The following is a 20,545-nucleotide window of genomic DNA, read 5'->3' on the forward strand; positions in this document are numbered from 1 at the left end:
ATAAAATTGGTGATGATTTTGATGTAGTGGAGAATTGATCCCACCACTTTATGAAATGTGTGGTTGAGATTGAATTTGAGTGAGTTTTTTATAAATAAAGAGTGTTAGTAAGGATAAAATATTATGGTGGAACCATTGCCTTAAAAGAAAGTGACATAATTTTGACGGACGCTCAATAATAGTAATTTTTACATAATTTTGTGAGGGATCAAATATTGAAATATGACAAGATTAATGAAACAATCTAAAAAAAGTATACGAGACAAAATGAATGAGACGAAGGATTAATAAGTTTCCTAAATGTGCACGATTTAAGTCGTCCTAACAAGTAACAAGTCCAATCCATCTCCAATTGTAGTCTGTAGAACGAAAAGATGATCGCATCATTACTTTAGCCCTAATACTCGGTGGGAATCACTGATTTCCATCCCCCAATTCTCACCGTTCCTAAATTCTCTCAATTTTCTCTCTCTAGGGTTTTCTCAACTGAAAATCCGCGTATCGTGCGACCACCATGGAGTCTGAGGACGATATGCACGATGCCAATGAAGTAGCGTCGGTGGAGGAGGATGATAACTACTACAGCGGCGGCGAGGACGACGATGATATGGACGAAGCTGGGGAAGACGAAGACTACGGCTACGACTATGCCGATGAAGAGGATGACGACGCTACCAATTACGACTTCATCGCCAACTCGGATGATGGCGATGACTCACTAGTCAGTCGGTCACAGGTAGTATTCGTAAAGCGGCGCTTGCTTTGCTGTCTGATTGAGCTAATTCCTTCAAATTTATTGATTTAAGTGTGATTTAAACAGGGAGCAATTATGTGTATGTACATTGCAGTTGTGCCAGGTGAAATTCCTGTTTATGTTCACATGCCAGTGTCTTCTAATTTTTGGTTTTGCAGGGCGGTTATCTAACGTTTTTCTTCAGGGAGATTTTTAAGGGTAAAATTATGAATTTTTCCTGCAGAAGCAGGAACGGGGTTTACTGCTTCCTTTGATCAGATCAGATGTTGTTAAGCCTGTTATTGGCTAAATATAATTTAGCTATCTTGTTCTAGAAACAAGATTTATCGGATTAGAAGTAATAAGTTAAAACCAAACTTTGAATTAATATTTGACGAGGTCCTGCTTAGCTTTGAGATTTTATGCTCCTAAACTCAGCTTTATTGGAATTAGGGTATTGTTTTTGTAAAAAAGTGACGGTTAGAGAAATTTCTGATTTCTAACTAAGAATTTTAACTGAAAGTTATGTGCTTTATTTAGTTCTCCCTGCGTTCATGATAAAACTTTATAGGAGGGAGTGATGCTCGTTTTAAGACGAGGTTGCTTAGTGTATTGGGAGTAGTGAAGATGTGTTGCAATTAATGTTGTGTTTGTTTTAATTTGTATTGGGAGTGGTTAAAATGTGAAAAGTAAGGGTAAATGGGGTATTATAAGTGGTGGGGTGTAGTCCAAAAATAGAACATGAAGTTTTTTTGTGTACGTCCGAAAAAGGGAAAAATAGGCAGTTTTATCATGGACGGAGGGGAGGAGTATTTGTTTGAGCATGCCTTTTATATTTATGTTCCAGAAACTCACTGTTGTATGTGTTGCAGAAGAACTATACTATCTTAAAAGAAGAAGATATACAACACCGTCAATTCGAAGACATTACCAAAATATCTACTGTTCTTTCTATTCCAAGGGAAGCAGCATGCATACTATTGCGGCGTTATAACTGGTAACTGATTGTACTTTTGCTCTTTAAACCAAGTTTTATCAAATTTACATTTACTTTACTTGGGTCTAGAGTAACTTAGTTCTTGTTCTTCATGAAAATTTAAGTACCTGGTGTGGAAAAATCTGTTGAAGTGCTTAAATCCCATGACGTGTCGTTGGACGATAGGCTGGTTTTCTTCGGGAGGCGGTGGGAAATACATGATCTGATCGTATATTTCAGTTTTTTTCCATCTTCAAACTATTTTGCACGATTGTTCTCAGGAGTGTGAATAATGTGCATGAAGAATGGTTTGCTGACGAAGAAAATGTTCGTAAAGCTGTTGGCATATTGGAGAAACCAGTTGTTAAGTCTCCAAATTTTAAGGAAGTAAGTTATCAATTTAAGATGGCTCCTACTATATTTATTTTCCTTTCAGAATGTGTTTCCATCATCTTCATGTGCTTATCTTACTTTCTATCCTAGTAGGTGTCTTGCGGGATCTGTTTTGAGAACTACTCTATTGACAAACTACGAACTCTTGCGTGCTCTCACCTTTTTTGTGATACGTGCTGGAAAGGTTTGTCTATCAGTTTCATGTTTCAAATGACTTATTCTTGTAGATACGTATCTGCTTCTATGTATGCCCTTTATTGGATCAATTCTACAGAATTTCCCTAAAGCTGAAACAAATATTTCATCAAAAGAAAATTTTGTTTTCTTTGCTTGTATTGGAGAGGAAAATTCCATGGTCTTCAATGACACTTTCTTTGTAGAACTAAAGCTGAGAAGGGGTATTGTGTACAATAGAAAACACTCAGTGGTTTTATGAAGGGGGCACCATGGCTCAATATGCAGTTCAGTGCCATGGGTATCCCCCTCGCATTTTGGTGATATAATTTCTTGATCAGGATTCAGGTGGCAGTCTGCTTGAAGAATTGACTGGTTGTGATGCCTTGGATTTAATTATATCCTTTGTTTCTAAGGAATAACTAAACATGATGCCTGAATGGACCTCTTAGAGGTGTTGTAAATTTGTAATACATTTACTCTAGTTTCATCTGATTATTCTTAAACTTTGTCATTATGGCCAATTCTGACTTTGACCTATCAAATGGATATATTGGATTTATTGTCTCTAATGGGAACTATGCAATCATTGTTATTTTTTATAAAGTTTATCTCTGCAATTTGTCTCTGAGAGATTCCCATGTGTGAGTTCTAAAAAGTCAAACATAACTGGTCTGTTACCTGCCTGTACTTTTTAGCTTACATAAGCACTTCCATCAATGATGGTCCCGGATGCTTGGTACTGAGGTGCCCTGATCCGTCCTGTGGTGCTGCTGTTGGCCAAGATATGATTGATAATTTGGCTTCCCATGAAGATAAGGAGAAGTACCGCCGCTATCTTCTTAGATCTTATGTTGAGGACAGCCGTAAGGTAGAAACATCACCTTTTGAACCGTTGCTATTCCTAAACTGATTAATGTATGAATCCCTAGAGTTGTTGGCTTTGTACTTTTAGATACTAAGTGGAGAAAAATTTACAGCTTATTGAGAATTAACATCCATATAAGACATCATTCTGCAAATTGTATAAATCACAGAATCGGTTTTGCTTCATCTTGATAACAGGCATATTATGCCTTAGCTGATTCTCCTCATTCATTGAGGACTCTATATTTGGAAGTGTCAGTTTTTCTCTTATGTTCCCCTACAGATTAAGTGGTGCCCTGCTCCTGGTTGTGATTCAGCTGTGGAATTTGTTGTTGGTAGTGGGAGCTATGATGTCACTTGCAGTTGTTCGTATAGCTTCTGTTGGAATGTGAGTTGGGGTTTGTTATGTATTTTACCGTCTTCATTTTCTTCATGAGGAACTCAAGTTAAATATTATGAGCTGGTGCTATGATCAGTGTGCAGAAGAAGCTCATCGACCGGTGGACTGTGAAACTGTGGCAAAGTGGGTTTTGAAAAACAGTGCAGAATCTGAGAACATGAATTGGTATACTTTCTGGAATGAATTTGGTGAAACTGACATCATAATGTGTTGCTATGTAGAAATTTTATAAGTCCAGAGTATGGCTTTGTACAAATTTTATGTTCCCTGCCTGTGTTGCTATGTAGAAATTTTTATAATGTATATGGTCTATCAAAATTCTAACTCTTTAATTTGTGTTTACAAGATAGTATATACTTCTTGGTTGTGTTCTTGGTCTCATAGTGTGTGAGTGCATGACATTCCTCATGTCGATTTTGTCAATTTTAGGATATTGGCCAACTCCAAGCCCTGTCCCAAGTGCAAGCGTCCGATTGAAAAGAACCAAGGCTGCATGCACATGACTTGCACTCCGCCGTGCAAGTTTGAATTTTGCTGGTATGCTTTTCTAGCGTTCTGCGTTTGAACCACAATGTTTCATGGAACACATATTTCGCCTTTTGCGCCTGTGTTATGGCTGAATTTTATCTGTTTCATTCAAACCCCTAATTATAGTAATTACCTCGATTGCCAAGAACTATACCAAACATTGGCATCTTATTCTTTTCAGGTTGTGTCTTGGTCAATGGTCAGAACATGGTGAGAGAACTGGAGGTTTCTACGCATGCAACCGTTATGAAGCAGCAAAGCAAGAGGGAGTGGTATGTAATACAAAGATTTATGTTGCTAGAGTCTTCTTTTACATGTCATTTTGTCATGTAATTGTGCATTAAATCTGATTGCTTTCTTTTGACTGAAATGCAAAATGGGTCCAGTATGATGAAGCAGAAAGGAGGAGGGAGATGGCCAAGAACTCCTTGGAAAGATACACTCATTATTATGAGCGATGGGCATCCAACCAATCGGTATGCTACTTGATTCCCAGTTATCTCATAAACTGGCGTCTTTTCTATAATGCAATAGTTTGTTTTTAGTCATTAGCTTCGTTGTGGCTATTTCATACATTTTTTGGTTGGCATGAGGATTCCAGTTGACAGAGTTTTTCAATCAGACCTAGCACATGAAAATAATTATATGAGCTAATCTACCCTAAAGCTTAGTTAAGAGGTTATACTTATACAGGAAGAACTGGAAAGTGTGGCCACAAATGTTGAGACCCTACTTGAATCTAATGACTAATTAGTTTATGTTCTGAAAGTGCTTAGAAAGCAATGACTAACTATTTAGCCTAATCTTGAATTTTGATTGACTATAACAGCTATGTATCCTTTGACCTAATCCATGAGAAATGGCACAAGCAGTTTCTGTGATCTTGTGATGGTAACTGTGGAGCATTGACATTGAAGTGGTTCAGTGTGATAAGTGGTCAAGTGTGTGTAAAGAAATACTGCCTTCTGTCACTAATATATCCCATTTTCCGTATCTTACTTTATATTATTTGGGGGGGGGGGATGTCTCTCTGACTCATATATCTACATTGGACTGAAGATGAGCTGTGGTAGAAGTTTAGTATCTTTTAAAACCTGCAGGCAGTTGGTGTTGTGGGTTCTCTAAATCTGGGCTATGTTGGATGAATTGGGATTGGTTCACTTCCCTTTTGAAAACTCTCTCTAAGTTTCTAATTTTGTCAATTTTAGGATACCTTGAGATTATCGTAAGTTCTTGAATCTATTTTATCATTCCACTATCACAATGAGCTTACATGATGTTCTTTTTTTAGTATTAAGTTCAGTGTTTCCTTTTTTCGGCATAACCTGCAACTTAAGCTTATTCAATGCAGTCAAGGCAAAAAGCACTGGCCGATCTGCTTCAAATGCAAAGTGTACATGTAAGGATTTCCTGCCTCCATTAGTCTATATCTTCAAATGATAATGGATGAATGCTGTGGTTCTCTATCTGTGTCCATTATGATTGTTTAGAAAGAAGAGTTGTTCATGATCTGCTAAAAAGTGTGGCATTAGATACTTGTCACTTGAACTATATTGTAAGCATTCCTGCTCAATTGAGCGGAAAACTTCTAATAATTTTCAACATGCTTTTTAAATAAGCTTAGATAAACACCTTCTATACTATCCCGCTAACCAAATGTCACAATTATAGCGGATCTGTTATAGCACCGACAGGTCTAAAACCTTATCCCTTTTAGTAATTGCATTATCCTGTGATTGATGGCTCTCAGTCTCATCCACCTTCTGTTGAAAATGGTACTTGTAAACAAATGACCTGCAGGTCACATGAAAACCAAGACACATGAAGGATGAGATTCAGCATCCATACAAAATATTGTGAGATCATTTGAAGCCTCTCATGAAAAACCTTTTTTGTGCTCCTCTTTCAACAAAAATTGTTTCAAATTCTCCTTGGTCTGAAATTAATGAAGTTTTGGTAGGAATCTATAAGATTGGCTCCTCAATCTCCTCTGTAACCACCTTATAAAGGAACTTATGATGACTCCAAGTAAGTGATTGAGGGTTTCCCTCTGCATTAGGTTCCCACACACTTACAGTAACCAAACAAATCTTATATCATGGGATAAATGTTAGTGTATGTTGGACTGTCAAGAGAACCGAACCAGTTTAAGGAGTGCTGTAGTGTTTTGGTTTCTGTATGATAGCCATAGCTATAAATATCCGAAATTGCATCTTAAGATGTCTTATTACGTCCCTCTACTGCTCTATAATTTGATATGTTTTTATTTAATTATGTTCACCCTTCAATTTGGTTTTATAATATTCATTCTTTTTCCACTCCAGCTTGAGAAGCTTAGTGAAGTTCAATCCCAGCCTGAGTCACAATTGAAGTTCATAATAGAAGCCTGGCAACAGGTAAGCTCTGAACAAGTACTGTAAGTTGAACTGTAGGGGTTGATTTCAGTCATCATAATCTAATGATTGCAATTGTGTCCTAACTGTATAAAGCAGATGTCGTGACACTTACATTTCCATTACTAAAATACAAATATCTCGTAATATTGGTGGTAAATGTTTTGAGAGTATCTTCTGTTCTGGGGTTTCGGTTGATTTGCTGTGTCATGTTCTCATAATTGACCTTGGTCCAATTTATAAATGCCAAGATCTTTTATTTATTTGCTGGGTTGATCAGAAAGAGAAGCCTATCTTCTAAAACTAGGATAATGTTTCTTCCCATTCTCTTTTCCTTTTGCCTGAGAAGGGAAGTACAAATGCAGCTGTCAATACAATTGTTTCCAATTCTTGGGTATCATTTTCTCTAGTCTAGATATCTTGCAGTTGGAAACTGCCGTACATTGGTTCATTGGTTTCTTACTTGCTGCGGCAGCAGTTTATATTCCTTATTTTATTATATGTTACCTTGAAAGTTTTGGACCCGACTATATTTGCTTTTTGTTGTCTTTTTCGTATATGTATGGTGATGCATGAACTTTGAACATTTGTGCAGATAGTTGAATGCAGGAGGGTTCTAAAATGGACTTATGCATATGGATACTATCTACCTGAGGCTGAACATACAAAAAAACAGTTCTTTGAGTATTTACAAGGTATCACAACATTCTCCTATAACCTGCTTGCGCTCTCTGTGGGTTATTCCTGTGATTTATTATTTAAATATTGATAACTCTAGGCGAAGCGGAAGCTGGTCTGGAGAGGCTTCATCAATGTGCAGAGAAAGAGCTAATGAATTACCTTAATTCTGAGGGTCCATCAAAAGATTTTAATGACTTCCGCACCAAACTTGCTGGTCTGACAAGGTAGTTTATTGTTGCATACTATAAGTTGTGCTTGAATTTTAACACCCTAAATTTAACCAATTAATAATTCCTATTTACCAAGAATTATATGACATAAAGTGGAACTGAAGCCTTAACCAAGATTTATCATTATTAAGCAGATTAACGTATCTGACTATAACACTTAACCTATCTCAAATAATAAGTTAGCCAAGAGGTCTAGCATCCACACTCCACACAAATGTAGTATTTTCAAATTTCAAACAAGTAATCTGTTTCTTTACAAAGGACATTTTAACCTATACCAATTATTGAAATAAGACCACTTAAACCAATCAAACAATCAAGGATTCATAGAAATAACTAATTGTAATATCACACCTGTCATACACATTTATAATGGTATATTATATTTGAAGTTTACGAAAGCTAACTGACCTGAAATCCAGCACTACTATTAAAATTGAAACTGATCGAAAATCCCAATTGAAAAGGGAAAAGAATAAGAAATCAATTAACATACACAAAAGAACCTTTGCCTGTCACTGTATGAAAGCTTATATACGAAAAAAAAAAAAGGGTCAGGGACTTCCCCCAGTCACGTGGTCTCAGTGTGAGCTAATATAAGATCAGATTACTCTTATACGAGTGGCTTTGTTGATTTTACCCTCCTATTTTCTCAGTATGTTTTATCTCTTTTGTTGATCTGTTTGAAGATGGCAAATCTTTTCAAATCTCTAATATTTTTAGTCGATGAGAGGGTTTTATGCGTTGTTTGTCATTATTAGATATTACTTGCTCATGTATATTTCCAACAAGGGGGATGTTAGAGGTTTTTCCTTTGTTTTTGTTACAGCGTGACACGGAACTACTTTGAAAACCTGGTTAGAGCACTGGAGAATGGGCTTTCAGATGTAGATTCACAGGCAGTATGCAACAAGATGAGCTCAAAAACTGCAGCAGGGACTAGCAAGAGTAATAAAGGGGGAAGAGGGAAGGGATCTTCAAAGACGGGCACATCAGCCAGAAACGCAGATGATTCGGGAAATTGGCCATGCGATAAGTGTACGTATGTAAATGCTCGATCCGCAACTGCATGCCATGTGTGTAACCACCGCCGTTGAGGTATGCTCTGGAGGCACAAAACAGAAAACCTTCCTCCGTAGCATGTTTTGTTGTGAGATGCACAGGATTCAAAAAGATGACGGGTAGCAGTTAATTATTGGGTTTGGGAGAAATGTGTGGGGTGTTGTTTTATGATCTAAATCTTGTTTGTAAATAGTCTGTGTATTATGCTAAAATACAAGTTACCTTCTAAAATATTTGGTCCTTGTGACTTGTCCCATAGTTAAATTAGAAAAAAAAAAAAAAAAAAAAAAAAGGAGAAAATGTGACCATGTTCGGACTTGGGAACTTGTTGTCAAACTTGGTGGTATCAGGAAATATCCTTAAATATGCTGCATGTTGGTGTGCTTGTGATTACATGTGGTACTTAAATTTCCTGTTTTCTACAGTAGCTCTCGACGCTTGGACAGGCTTGTGCCGTAGCTTGTTCTTTGTTATTTAATTTGAGAGAAGTGTTTAAAGATTGATTTAACTTTGGAAATTTGGGACGTATTATAATTATTTTCTCGAAAAGAATGAGAAATTATATATATATTTAAGAAGACGACTTTTAAAAGTTGCTCGATTGGAAAGAGACTAAAATATTTAAGCCAAGCGTAGTTGAATCAATCACCACCACATTCATTGACAATTGGCTTTCATGCATGACATGACGCTACAAATCCATCGATACATTACTGCAAAAAATGATTGATTTTTGCAAAATTTCTCAAAATATGGAGATTTGGAATCTAGAGGGACCTGGGTAGGTATCTAATTAACAATTAAAAAAAAAGTCACTTATAAAACGAGGCATGTACATCTCCAATTTTGATCATTATCACAAGCAAAACGAGCGTCCAAAGCAAAGATATATTTGTAATGTATGAAGAAGACATTTTTGTTTTTATTACAAATTCGTATCTCATTTTTGTGACCTCTTAATTACAAGTGATGAAATAATAAAAATAAAAAAAGGGAAAGAGATTAAAAGGGCCGGAGCGAAAGGCGGGAGAGTCGGGCGAGGTAAGAAATGGGCAACAACTTTATCTCCGTCTCAGATTCCCCCTCCCATTTTTGTTCCCATGGGATTGTAAGCAAAAGCAAAAGTTCCTCTCAAGAAAGAAGAGGAAAAGAAATACCTGAAAATCATATAAAAAGAAGAAAAATCCCATGGGGCCATGCATGTCCATACCAAGAAGAAGCGTCCTCTTCAGGAGGCGGGATCAGAGGCACGGCCAGCAGAAGCTGAACGAAAAGGGCGGCGGCAAGGGCGGGCCGCGGCCCCTGCGGCTGTCGCGGCCCATCCAGGTGCTGTGGGATCCGACGGGAAACGACATCTTCAACAAGTATAGGCTGGGGCGGGAGCTCGGGAGGGGCGAGTTCGGGGTGACGTACGAGTGCTTCAACGACGCGACGGAGGAGAAGTTTGCGTGCAAGAAGATATCGAAGAGCAAGCTGCGCACGGACGTGGACGTGGAGGACGTGCGCAGGGAGGTGGAGATCATGAGGCATCTCCCCAAACACCCTAATATTGTGAGTTACAAGGAGGTTTATGAAGATAAAGAGGCCATCTATTTGGTGATGGAGGTGTGTGGGGGTGGTGAGCTCTTTGATAGGATTGTTGCAAGAGGCCATTACACTGAGAGGGCTGCTGCTCAAGTCACCAAGACCATTCTTGAGGTCGTCAAGGTACCGTAATTAATTAAACATACATACATATTCTCTCTCTCTCTCTCTCTCTCTACATTATGGAGTATAATTATACCGCATGCATGCAGGTATGCCATGCTCATGGAGTCATTCACAGAGATCTTAAGCCTGAGAACTTTTTATATGCAAACTCTTGCGAAAATTCTCCCTTGAAAGCCATTGATTTTGGGCTTTCCATTTTCTTCGAACCAGGTTCAGTTTTTATTTATATATTGGATATTGGATTGGATGAATTGGGTTTTAATTGGTGATGATGATGAAATAGGTCAAAGATTTACAGAGATAGTTGGGAGCCCATATTACATGGCACCAGAGGTGCTGAGGCGCAATTATGGAGCAGAAGTTGATATTTGGAGTACAGGTGTGATTCTTTACATTCTTCTGTGTGGAGTTCCTCCTTTTTGGGCAGAAACAGAAGAAGGAATAGCACAGGCAATTGTGTACGGACAGATAGATTTCAAGAGGGATCCATGGCCTAAAGTTAGTGAGGAAGCTAAAGAACTCGTCAAGGGCATGCTGGACCCCACTCCCTTCAGTCGTCTCACCGTTGATCAAGTCCTACGTAATTCATAATCTTCATATATATATATTTCATGCATCTTCTAATTAATTAATTGGAATATTGTACGTATTTTGTACATGTAGAACACCCATGGATACAAAATGCTGACAAAGTTTCAAACGTTCCTTTGGGCGACCGCGTAAGAACAAGAATCAAGCAGTTCTCTTTGATGAATAAATTCAAGAAGAGAGTCCTAAGAGTGAGTTTAATTAATTAATTGGAAAAGAAAAACATATATAGTACTCCAATTGATATAGATGGTGTGATATATATATATATAGGTGGTGGCAGAAAACTTGCCCGACGACCAAGTAGATGGCATCAAAGAAATGTTCCACATGATGGACACAGATAAAAACGGGCACCTTAATTTCCAAGAATTGAAAGACGGGTTGTACATGATCGGCCAGCCCGTCCCCGATCACGACGTCCAGATACTGCTCGATGCCGTAACTACTCTCCTCAATTCATCATTTTTATTTCTTCTTCTTTTTTTCAATCAAACATCTATTACATAGGCTGATCTTGACGGAAATGGGACGCTAAGCTGTGAAGAGTTTGTGACGTTGGCTGTTCACTTGAAAAAGATCAACAACGAAGAGCTTTTGCGAGAAGCATTTCTGTATTTCGATAAAGATGGGAGTGGATACATTGAGTTCGAGGAGTTGCAAGAAGCTTTGTTGGACGATCATTTTGGCCCCGCCAACGAGCAAGTCATACATGACATTATCTACGATGCCGATGTCGACAAGGTACAAAATTCAAATTAATTTAAATCATATGTTAGTATTAATTGATATGGTTGGTGTGTAGGATGGGAGAATCAGTTACCCGGAGTTCAAGGCCATGATGACGACGGGAATGGATTGGAAAATGGAATCACGGCAGTACTCACGGGCTATGCTTAATGCTCTTAGCTGCAGACTCTTTAATAAGGATACCTCTATTTGAGATTAATTCGATCTTCCTTGTTTTTTCTTTTTCTTTTTCTTTTTTTCGCGCCCAATATGTCCTCTAAAGTTGGTTTAATGTTCAAGTTTGGCCAACTTATAATGTTGGATGCGTTTCTTCATTCTCTATAATTTATTTTTTCTTTCTTTTTTGGGATGAATATTGAATAGAGAGTGAGTGATCATTTCCAAGATAGACGTACCATTTGCTGCATTATTTTTGGTGCGGAACCGGAGGTTAATACTATATTTATTGGAAACTTCTGTTTTGTATCGCATCCGGTGTGGCCTTTAGCCTACACATAAATTTCAAATATTCATATTTCACCAAATCCCATATTTATTTACATTTACTTGTCGATAATTGAATCACGTGTATTGGCGTGTACAAGAACACTAGTTGATTGCATATGTCAAAATTGATTATCAAAACATACTTACAAAATCAATCGGTGTAATTCTATTCACAACTTCCATTTTATTCACTATAGATCCCCAAATAAAATAATAATTATAAATTTACTATTTTACCCTATAAATCATAGCTCCAAATTAAATCTCTACTTTTGTCTAGCCCCCAGCAATACGCAAACACAATTCACTATAGAAACTCTTCTTAATTCTTTTCATAGCCAAATTAAATTCAAAATTTTATTATTTTAGTCGAGGAAGCCATTAACGCAGAACTATCGTCTATCAGCGTCTGTGATGGCGACGCTCACATAGGTCTTCTCATAGTCAAGCCATCGACGCAGGTATCAGAGTCTGTAATGGTAGCTGCAAGCACTTATGAGTTTTGGCCCGGCAACGGCTATTGCATGGCACCATTCCTAGAGGTAATATATTTTTTTGATTTCCAACATATATAATATATAGGTCTTGACATTGTCCCGCTGGAACTCTCAGGCTTAGCCTCGTAGGTGGGAGCATGATGATTTGAGAATATTGCTTTTTCTGTCTAAGGGTGCGTTATCTTTGATTGTAAATTTATCATGGGAAAATGAGGGATAACTAAAATTTCACTCTTTAAATCATTTCTTTCTTTTCCCTCATTTCCTACTTAATCCTTACTCATTTTTAGGGGTGTCGATCGGTTCGGGTTCGGTTACCCGTACCCGAAATTTCGGTTACCCGAACCCGAAATTGTCAAATTTCAATAACCGTTCCCGAACCGTTTTAGGAGTTCGGTTACCCAATACCCGCTTCGGTTAACCAATTGGGTAATTTGGGTATCTGAAATACCCATTTTAAAAATAAAATTTAAATAAGTTGCTAGTTAGAGGATTTGAACTCTGGTCTCCAGAAAATACACAGAGCAATTTATCCGCTAAACTAAAACTTATTCTTGTACATTAAATATATCATAATTTTATTTTAGCTAAGAATCGATTTAAGAAAGAAAAAAAAAACAAAATAACGACACGACAACGATGCATAATAACTCAAATTAACTAGCCAACTAAATTCAACCTGTCAACATACCAAGTTCACCAACATGAATAAAAACACAAGTTCAACAATATGAATAAAAATATAAGTTCAACACGAGCAAACATCTAGTAATTCATAAGTTCAAAAACATGATCAACATAAATCAAGCTCTCGAGCTAGAGGGGCCGGTACGACTTTGCACGGGTGCACTTGCTGTGGCATTTACCTCTCCAGAACCAAGTGAACTCATCACTATAAAAAAGTAAAAACCAAATCAAATAAAGAAATTAATTTCATTAATTTAAGACTTAATACAATTAACTTATAAGTTTTTAGACGAATCAACTGCAATTAAGGTGCCGCATCGGTTGCATTTTGCTTTCTTCTTTAAAATGGGAGGATCCCCTACTTCAACCTCGACCACGGTGTAGTCTGCCCAACGAGTAGATCTTTGCTCAGAAGTTTTTCTCTCAGAAGTTTTCCTCTTCTTTCCTGTAGTAACAGTAGCTTCTGTATGTGACTGAGATTGAGGTTCTTCTTCTCCATTTGGATTTGCATTTGGAGGGACATTTGAAGCTTGTTGAGTATGTTCCTGTGAAGCTTCCATTTAATCTACATAGCATAAGTTCAAAGAATAGATTCAACCTCATTTCAATCACAAACTCAGTTCAGAATGCTAACTGATTCAGCATAAAATAACTAAAGTTCAATCAAATTAAAGGCTATAATCTGATAATCAAATTAAAGGCTATAATCAAATTCAGCATAAAACAACTAAAGCATAAAACAACTAAAGTTCAGCAAAGGGAAGCAATTCAGTTCAATCAAATGCAAAGTGTTCATAAATTTAGTCAAAAGCAATTCTGATAAGCAATTCAGCAATTTATCTGAAAACATCGGTCTTCCATTTGAAAAATGTTCTAAAGAATCACAAGATTTGCAGTACAGGAAGCGTGGCAATAATCGAAAAGGCTATAACATATCTACAGACTACAGGAAGCGTGGAAGCATTAATCTGAACAGGAAGCGTGGGAAAGCGGCGTAGACTTACCGGGGCGGCGGACGAACAGCGAAGTGGCCGGCGGCGTGGCGGAGCTGCGTCGCTGAGCAGCCTGAAGTCCTGGACTGAATCAGAATCGAAGGGCAGGGCGGCGTCGACTGATGCAGCGTGGCGAAGCGGCGTCGACTGATGCAGCGTGGCGAAGGGCAGGGCGGCGTCTCACGGAGGCGGCGGACGGCGTTGGACGGTCGGACGGAGAGGGGAGGGCGACGGGATTTGGGAAGAGGAAGATGGGCGAACGGAACTAACGGGAGGAGGGAGGCTGGACTAGGGTTCATTCAATTTTCTCCCAATTTTGTACAATTTCTATTTTTCTACTAATTAATAATTAAAATATTAAATTAATTAAAAAAATTCGGTTATTCGGTTAACCCGAATCGGTTATCGGGTTAACCGATAACCGAAAATTTCTTAGAATCAATAACCGAAACCGACCCGATACCCGAAAATTTCGGTTATTGGATACCCAAACCCGGGAATTTCGGTTCGGTTAATTGGATACCCAAAACCCGATACCCAATTAGACAGCCCTACTCATTTTTCATTTTCACTACAAAGAAGGGATAATATTATCACACCATTTTCTGATGGATAATATTATCTCTCCTTTGTAGTATAAATGAGGAATGAGTAAGGGTCAAATAGGAAATGAGGGAAAAGAAATGAAGGATTTAAAGGGTGAAATTTTGTTTATCATTCATTTTCTCATGATAAATTTACAACCAAAGAGAACGCACCCTAAGGTGATTAGAGAAGTGGTGGGTTTTCTTATTGCTACAACCAATTGATATGGTACGTTTCAAAATTTATTAAAACAGAGTATAATTGTACCATTTTGTATATAGCACGCTGAGGAAGACGATAGGCTTTTAAGAGTTTGAATGAATTAATTGAGGTGGAAGCCCAATGCCAAGAGGCCTATGTCAGACGCTAGCATAGTCCTACGTCAATGTCTTCCTCGACTAAAATAATAAAATTTGGAATTTAATTTGGTTATGAAAAGAATCAAGAAGAGTTTGTACCCCATGAATTTGCATTTGCGTGTAGTTGGGAGCTATACAAAAATAGAGATTTAATTTGACTATGAAAAAAATAACATAAATTATAGAATGGGTGATTCTATTCATAGCCCCCATTTTACTCCTTATAGCCTATTATTTAATAAATTATTAAAATTATTAATAAATATACTATTTTACCCCTATAGCCCCTAATTTAATTTACATATAACTTAACCCTCCGTAGACTTGAAGATATCAGGAGAAACGACGGCAGCGAGGAGTCGAGGTGGAGTGGAGCATGCTTTTCAGTTGATCTGCTGCCGATTTGGCTTTCTGCACGTGGATTTCCGCAGATTGCGGTGGCTGCCTCATTTTCTTCATTCCGATGGCGATTTCATTAAGGGCCTCACCGGATTCTGTGCTCATTTCGATGCATGACTGTAGGATTCTCATTTGGAATTCTGAGGTCGCCGTTTTAAGAGATTTTGAATTTGTGTATGCATTTAGTGATTCCATGAGGCATGCACATTCCCCACTCAGGCCTCCGATCTTTAAGTATTGTTTCCACGGATGATTGAACTTGAATTTACCGTGTTGAGATTTAATTACAAATTCTTGGAGCCTTCATCCAACAACAATGAACTACAATGAACTTATAGATTGCCAACAAAAACATCAAAATTGTGGTTGAGGGAGAGCGATTGTACGAATAATTTAAAGGATGACTTCGAAAAAACACTCAACGACCTCAAAATACAATCCACCGCGCCGCCGTCAAACCACAGCGCGTGGAGAAGCGCCGTCCAGAATGGCTGCCCTCCCCTTCACTCTCCCTGCCAGTTAACACGAAGCCAAGAATATGCTCCGACTTGACCATCCCCAGCAGAATATGCACCGCCTCTGAGCTTGATCATCTTCACCTGGTTGCTCTGCACCAGCGACAGATGGGGCCGAGTCGTCCGAAGTCCGCTCCGAGTCAGACCACAGCGCGTGGAGAAGCGGCGACAATGCCCCCAAAACCTTGATCGCGGTCTTGTTCTGCTCGTCCAGGGATAAGCTGAAAAGCGTTTCGGCTGCGTGGTCCTCAGAATGTCGATCAGCGGCGGTACGATTCCTGACCGCACGATCTTCGCCATGTTTCGCTTCTCCAGCAACAGCGATTTCAGAGTCGTTAACATCCGCGGCGTGGAAAGGCAGGTGCGGGTATCCTCTGTGTTTCGCTTCAGTTTCGGCCTCCTCCTGCTCGTGGAATTGAGAGTTTTTCAGCTTCTTGTACAATTCTTCCTCTTCTAATAAAATCGAAGTCGACATCATCTCGATTTTGCTGGATGAAGATGAGTACGAGTAGCATGAAGGGAGAGTGTAGTTATTAGAGGGAGATTTTCTATTGACGGGTGGCGGCGGCAGCACCAATTGAGGATGGTGATGGCGAGGTTGGGGATGAGGCGGAGAATCGCTAGCGGCGCCACCATGGAGTGGAGAGAGGGCTGGATGGAGAGTTACTTTTTAATTAGAGGCTGGAAGGATAAAATAGTATTTTTATGAATCAGAGGCTACAAAGAATAAATTTACGGCTATGAATAGAATCACCCTTATAGAATGAAGTACTCCCTCCGTCCGCCAAAAGTGGACCACTTTTACTATATCGGGCGTCCGCAAAGAGTATACCACTTTCCTTTTATAGAAATGGTCCCACCATTCACTTTAATCTTTTATCCTTACAAACACTCTTTATTTACAAAAAAACCATCCCAAATTCAATCTCAACCATACATCTCATAAAGTGGTGGGACCCTTTCTCCACTACATCAAAATTATCACCAATTTTATTAATTCCCGTGCCTAGCCAAAGTGGTCCACTTTTGGCGGACGGAGGGAGTAATAAATTTATAATTATTAGTTTATATGGGAGATCATGTAGTGAGTAAAATGAAGGTTGTGAATATAATTACCCAATCAATCGAATTAAGAGGCAGTTTTTAGGCCTACAAATAAAGCCCACCATGATGTTAGGCCCGTCAACATATAATATATTCTCTTTGTCTCACTTCAAATGACCTAATTTTTATTTTGGATTGTCCCATTTTAAATGACCCAATTTAAATTTAAAAATATTTAATAATACTATTTTTTGGATGATCTCATCACCACTTTACACCTTTATCACACATTCCTTTATTTTTGTGTTCAATTTTTTTGGATTATTTGAAGCGGAACGGGGTGGAGTAATTTGGTACAAAATAGGGGTTCAGTTAGTGCGAATGGATCATTTTATTTGACGGGGGAAAGTGAAAGGAAAAAGAGTTTTTTGAGGCGACTCCCTAGAGGTTAACTTTATACCCCTCCACACTTAACATCTGCATATGGGCTAAATCATTATTCAAAAAAATGTAAATATAATTTCAGTGCGATATTAGGCGAGCCACTTCGACATTTGAAGCTCGAAAATGATCTTTAAACATTTTTAATAAATTATCGATAATTCGGGACATTTTCAATGAATTATAGATAATTTGTGAAATTAATTAATATCTTTAATAATATATTTGCTATATATTAAAATAATTTTGGATTTGAAGCAACGTTTTCCCATAAAGAATCCACAATCTAATAGTATAACTGTATAAGGTATTGCATTTAACTATATCTTGAAACATTTAGGGTCATCTCATCGTTTTAGTCTTATTTTCAATTTTTCAGCATATTTCTTTGTAAATTAAAGTGCATCTGTGAGGTCGAATATTTTCGAATTCATGTTATATTTAATTAGAACTATATTAGAGGAAATGAAATTTGGAATTTACTGCGAAAAGGATACGTAAACGGAAATTGCACCACAGGCACATATGTGGTGGAACCAACATAAATGATGATGCTATTTTGAGATGGATGACAGAGAGTTCAACATATTATTTTCAATGGTTTTACCTCAAAAAGGAAATTCAATATCTAAAACAATCAGAATAGACCGACAGATTAAAAAAAAGTTAAAATAGCCAGAAATTTAAAACTCAACGGAAAGAATTCGAGATCATCTATCTCACTTTTAATGTTTTATTATTTGTATCCCATTTTCAATAATTTTAGCTCTTCCCCCATTTTCTTCATCAATCTTATTTTTTTTTGAAGGAAAACGGAACATCATATTAAATCACGGCGCGCAATATCTGAGAGCCAGATAGGAAAATTCGACTTCCAGGTAGTTACACCAGAAGACCAAGCAACGAAATTCACCAAACAGTGAGCGGCTCTATTAGCCTCACGACGCATATGACAAAACTCAACAACAGCAAACCTCTTAGCATGAGAGAAAACATCAAACAACTCATCGCTAAGAGACTCCAAACCTCTAAACCTCTCATCAACAACATGAACAACAAGAATAGAATCAGTAAAGACCATAACAGAGAACAAAGCATTCTCCATACAAAAGCCCACACCAAGCAAAAGTTCATGAAGCTCCCCCATCAAAATGGTCTCGGTCCTGCCAACCGTGCGCTGCAGCTGCCACAATCTGCCCAATCTTAATTTCATGTGTTTTAGTTAAATTTTGTAATTGTGACTTAGTATTATTGTGTTTTAGGACATATAATTAGTTTTTAGTATTTAATTTCAGTTTGTTGGTTAAAAATTAATTATTAAGGATTAGTTATTCTACAATTAGAACAATATAATTTTTTAAGCTATATTTTTTTAAAATAGATGTTAAGGCTTATTATTAATTTATAACAAATTTTATTTCTATAATAAACACTATTAAATCAATAAATCTAACAATGTGACACAGAAATACAAAGACACAAGAGTATCCTAAGAATGAGTCTCCTTAAGCACTCTTAATTTTATATTCTCTATTTCTCAAAAAAAAAAAATTATATTCTCTACAACAATATTCGATCTCATATTTTGGTACGAATACGATATGGTGCCATTATTGTATACACAATGCACGTTATCAACATAAAATGTAGTTACATGAATTCGATATTAATTATTTTCATATTTGTCGAAAGATAACGATGCGAAAACAAAACTAAAGTATCCAACCTCACCCGCGCGCAGCCAATCAAAATCCAGCATTTTATTTTATGTGGTGACCTATTCACTCCACTCTTCACACATTTCTTATCTCTCCACCCCCACATGCAAATTCCTCTTATCTCTCTCTATAACTCCAAATCCCATACAACAAAATATAGCACAAACACTATAGTAAAATCAATCAATTTCTTTTTTCTTATAACAAGAATCATTCCATCCACAAATTCTTGAAAAAAATTACTCCCTAAAAAATGTCCACCAACACTTTCAACTCCATACACCAGCACTACCACCGCTCCCTGCGGCGGCGCCACTCCATAGACTGCCCTCCCACCACCTTCTCCCTCCGCCCCAGAACCACCACCACCACCAGCCCCACCACCGCAACCTCCCTCTCCACCTCCTTCGCGGCCACCTCCGCCGCCACAAGCACCCCCACAACCAACCCCTCGACCTCCCACTCGACCTCCCTGGACCTCCTCCGCCACCACCTCGAGGCGAAGAACCTCCGGCAGGCCGACGAGGAGACGCGGCGCCTCATCATCGCCCTGGCCGGCGAGGCCGCCGTGAAGCGCGGGTACGTGTTCTTCTCGGAGGTCCAGTTCATCCCGGCGGAGGAGCTCCGCGCCATCGACGCGCTGTGGCGGCAGCACAGCGACGGCAGATTCGGGTACAGCGTGCAGCGCAAGATTTGGAAGAAATCGAAGAAGGATTTCACGAATTTTTTCAAAAAAGTGGGGTGGATGAAGAAGCTGGAGGGGTCGGAGGTGGAGCAGTATAACTACCGGAGCTTTCCGACGGAGTTCGTGTGGGAGATGGAGGAGGGCCCGCCGGAGGGCCACCTGCCGCTCACGAATGCGCTGCGGGGGACGCAGCTGCTCAACTGCATTCTCACTCATCCGGCGTTTGATGGAGATGAAGATGAAGACCAAGATGAAGATGAAAATCAAAATCAGGAGAGAGAGAGCGACATGAAACCGTTGAGTAAGAGAGGGACTGCCTTCCAAACTAACTACTCTTTCTGAGCACTCATAAATTAATCATCATGTCTTTCTATCTTTCTTTTTTTCTTTTTTTTTTTAAATATATATGGTTTTAAATGTTAATGGATTCAATAAATTGATTGGTTTAATTAACGTTGCTGTGGGAATTAATTTGGATCTTTGTGTGTGTGTTCATTTAAATGAATAAGACGAATTATGTACACGTGTACTTTTTTATCAAATACTTCATGTGTCCCAATTACATAGATTGACTGAAATTTTCATAAGGACTAGAAAAATTTGGAAAAGAAAATTATAGAAGTTAACTTCTTAGTAATATATTCACATGGAC

General features: G+C 38.3%; 4 protein-coding genes across 6 annotated transcripts; 3 read left to right on the forward strand and 1 right to left on the reverse strand.

Moving 5' to 3' along the window:
- Nucleotides 1-285: 285 nt before the first annotated feature.
- Nucleotides 286-8,810, forward strand: LOC130997704 (probable E3 ubiquitin-protein ligase ARI8). Of its 2 annotated transcripts, XM_057923106.1 has the most exons (15): nt 286-736; nt 1,606-1,730; nt 1,991-2,096; nt 2,196-2,286; nt 2,975-3,147; nt 3,427-3,531; nt 3,620-3,708; nt 3,973-4,080; nt 4,253-4,343; nt 4,458-4,547; nt 5,423-5,470; nt 6,396-6,467; nt 7,060-7,159; nt 7,243-7,369; nt 8,205-8,810. In XM_057923106.1, exons 1-15 carry the CDS (start codon nt 515-517, stop codon nt 8,470-8,472), a joined length of 1,815 nt encoding a protein of 604 aa, XP_057779089.1. In that variant the 5' UTR covers nt 286-514; the 3' UTR covers nt 8,473-8,810. The 2 variants fall into 2 exon arrangements, with proteins under 2 accessions (XP_057779089.1, XP_057779098.1); XM_057923115.1 differs by lacking the exon at nt 7,243-7,369 and having other exon boundaries at nt 308-736.
- Nucleotides 8,811-9,504: 694 nt separating this feature from the next.
- Nucleotides 9,505-11,955, forward strand: LOC130997712 (calcium-dependent protein kinase 24-like). Its single transcript, XM_057923129.1, has 7 exons — nt 9,505-10,144; nt 10,234-10,357; nt 10,431-10,727; nt 10,811-10,926; nt 11,009-11,176; nt 11,246-11,479; nt 11,541-11,955. The coding sequence occupies exons 1-7, from the start codon at nt 9,626-9,628 to the stop codon at nt 11,676-11,678; spliced, it is 1,596 nt and encodes a 531-aa protein (XP_057779112.1). The 5' UTR covers nt 9,505-9,625; the 3' UTR covers nt 11,679-11,955.
- Nucleotides 11,956-13,112: 1,157 nt separating this feature from the next.
- On the reverse strand, nt 13,113-14,562 carry LOC130997734 (uncharacterized). Of its 2 annotated transcripts, none has more exons than XM_057923154.1 (2): nt 14,160-14,562; nt 13,113-13,360 (listed from the first exon to the last, which is right to left on the reverse strand). In XM_057923154.1, the coding sequence occupies exons 1-2, from the start codon at nt 14,444-14,446 to the stop codon at nt 13,285-13,287; spliced, it is 363 nt and encodes a 120-aa protein (XP_057779137.1). In that variant the 5' UTR covers nt 14,447-14,562; the 3' UTR covers nt 13,113-13,284. The 2 variants fall into 2 exon arrangements, with proteins under 2 accessions (XP_057779137.1, XP_057779128.1); XM_057923145.1 differs by lacking the exon at nt 13,113-13,360 and adding an exon at nt 13,473-13,720 and having other exon boundaries at nt 14,160-14,553.
- Nucleotides 14,563-19,290: 4,728 nt separating this feature from the next.
- Nucleotides 19,291-20,346, forward strand: LOC130997724 (tetrapyrrole-binding protein, chloroplastic-like). The gene has a single exon (XM_057923136.1). It carries the CDS (start codon nt 19,462-19,464, stop codon nt 20,233-20,235), a length of 774 nt encoding a protein of 257 aa, XP_057779119.1. The 5' UTR covers nt 19,291-19,461; the 3' UTR covers nt 20,236-20,346.
- Nucleotides 20,347-20,545: the final 199 nt, after the last annotated feature.

This window comes from Salvia miltiorrhiza, chromosome 1 (genome assembly GCF_028751815.1).
Source record: "Salvia miltiorrhiza cultivar Shanhuang (shh) chromosome 1, IMPLAD_Smil_shh, whole genome shotgun sequence".
Classification (NCBI taxonomy): Eukaryota; Viridiplantae; Streptophyta; class Magnoliopsida; order Lamiales; family Lamiaceae; genus Salvia; species Salvia miltiorrhiza.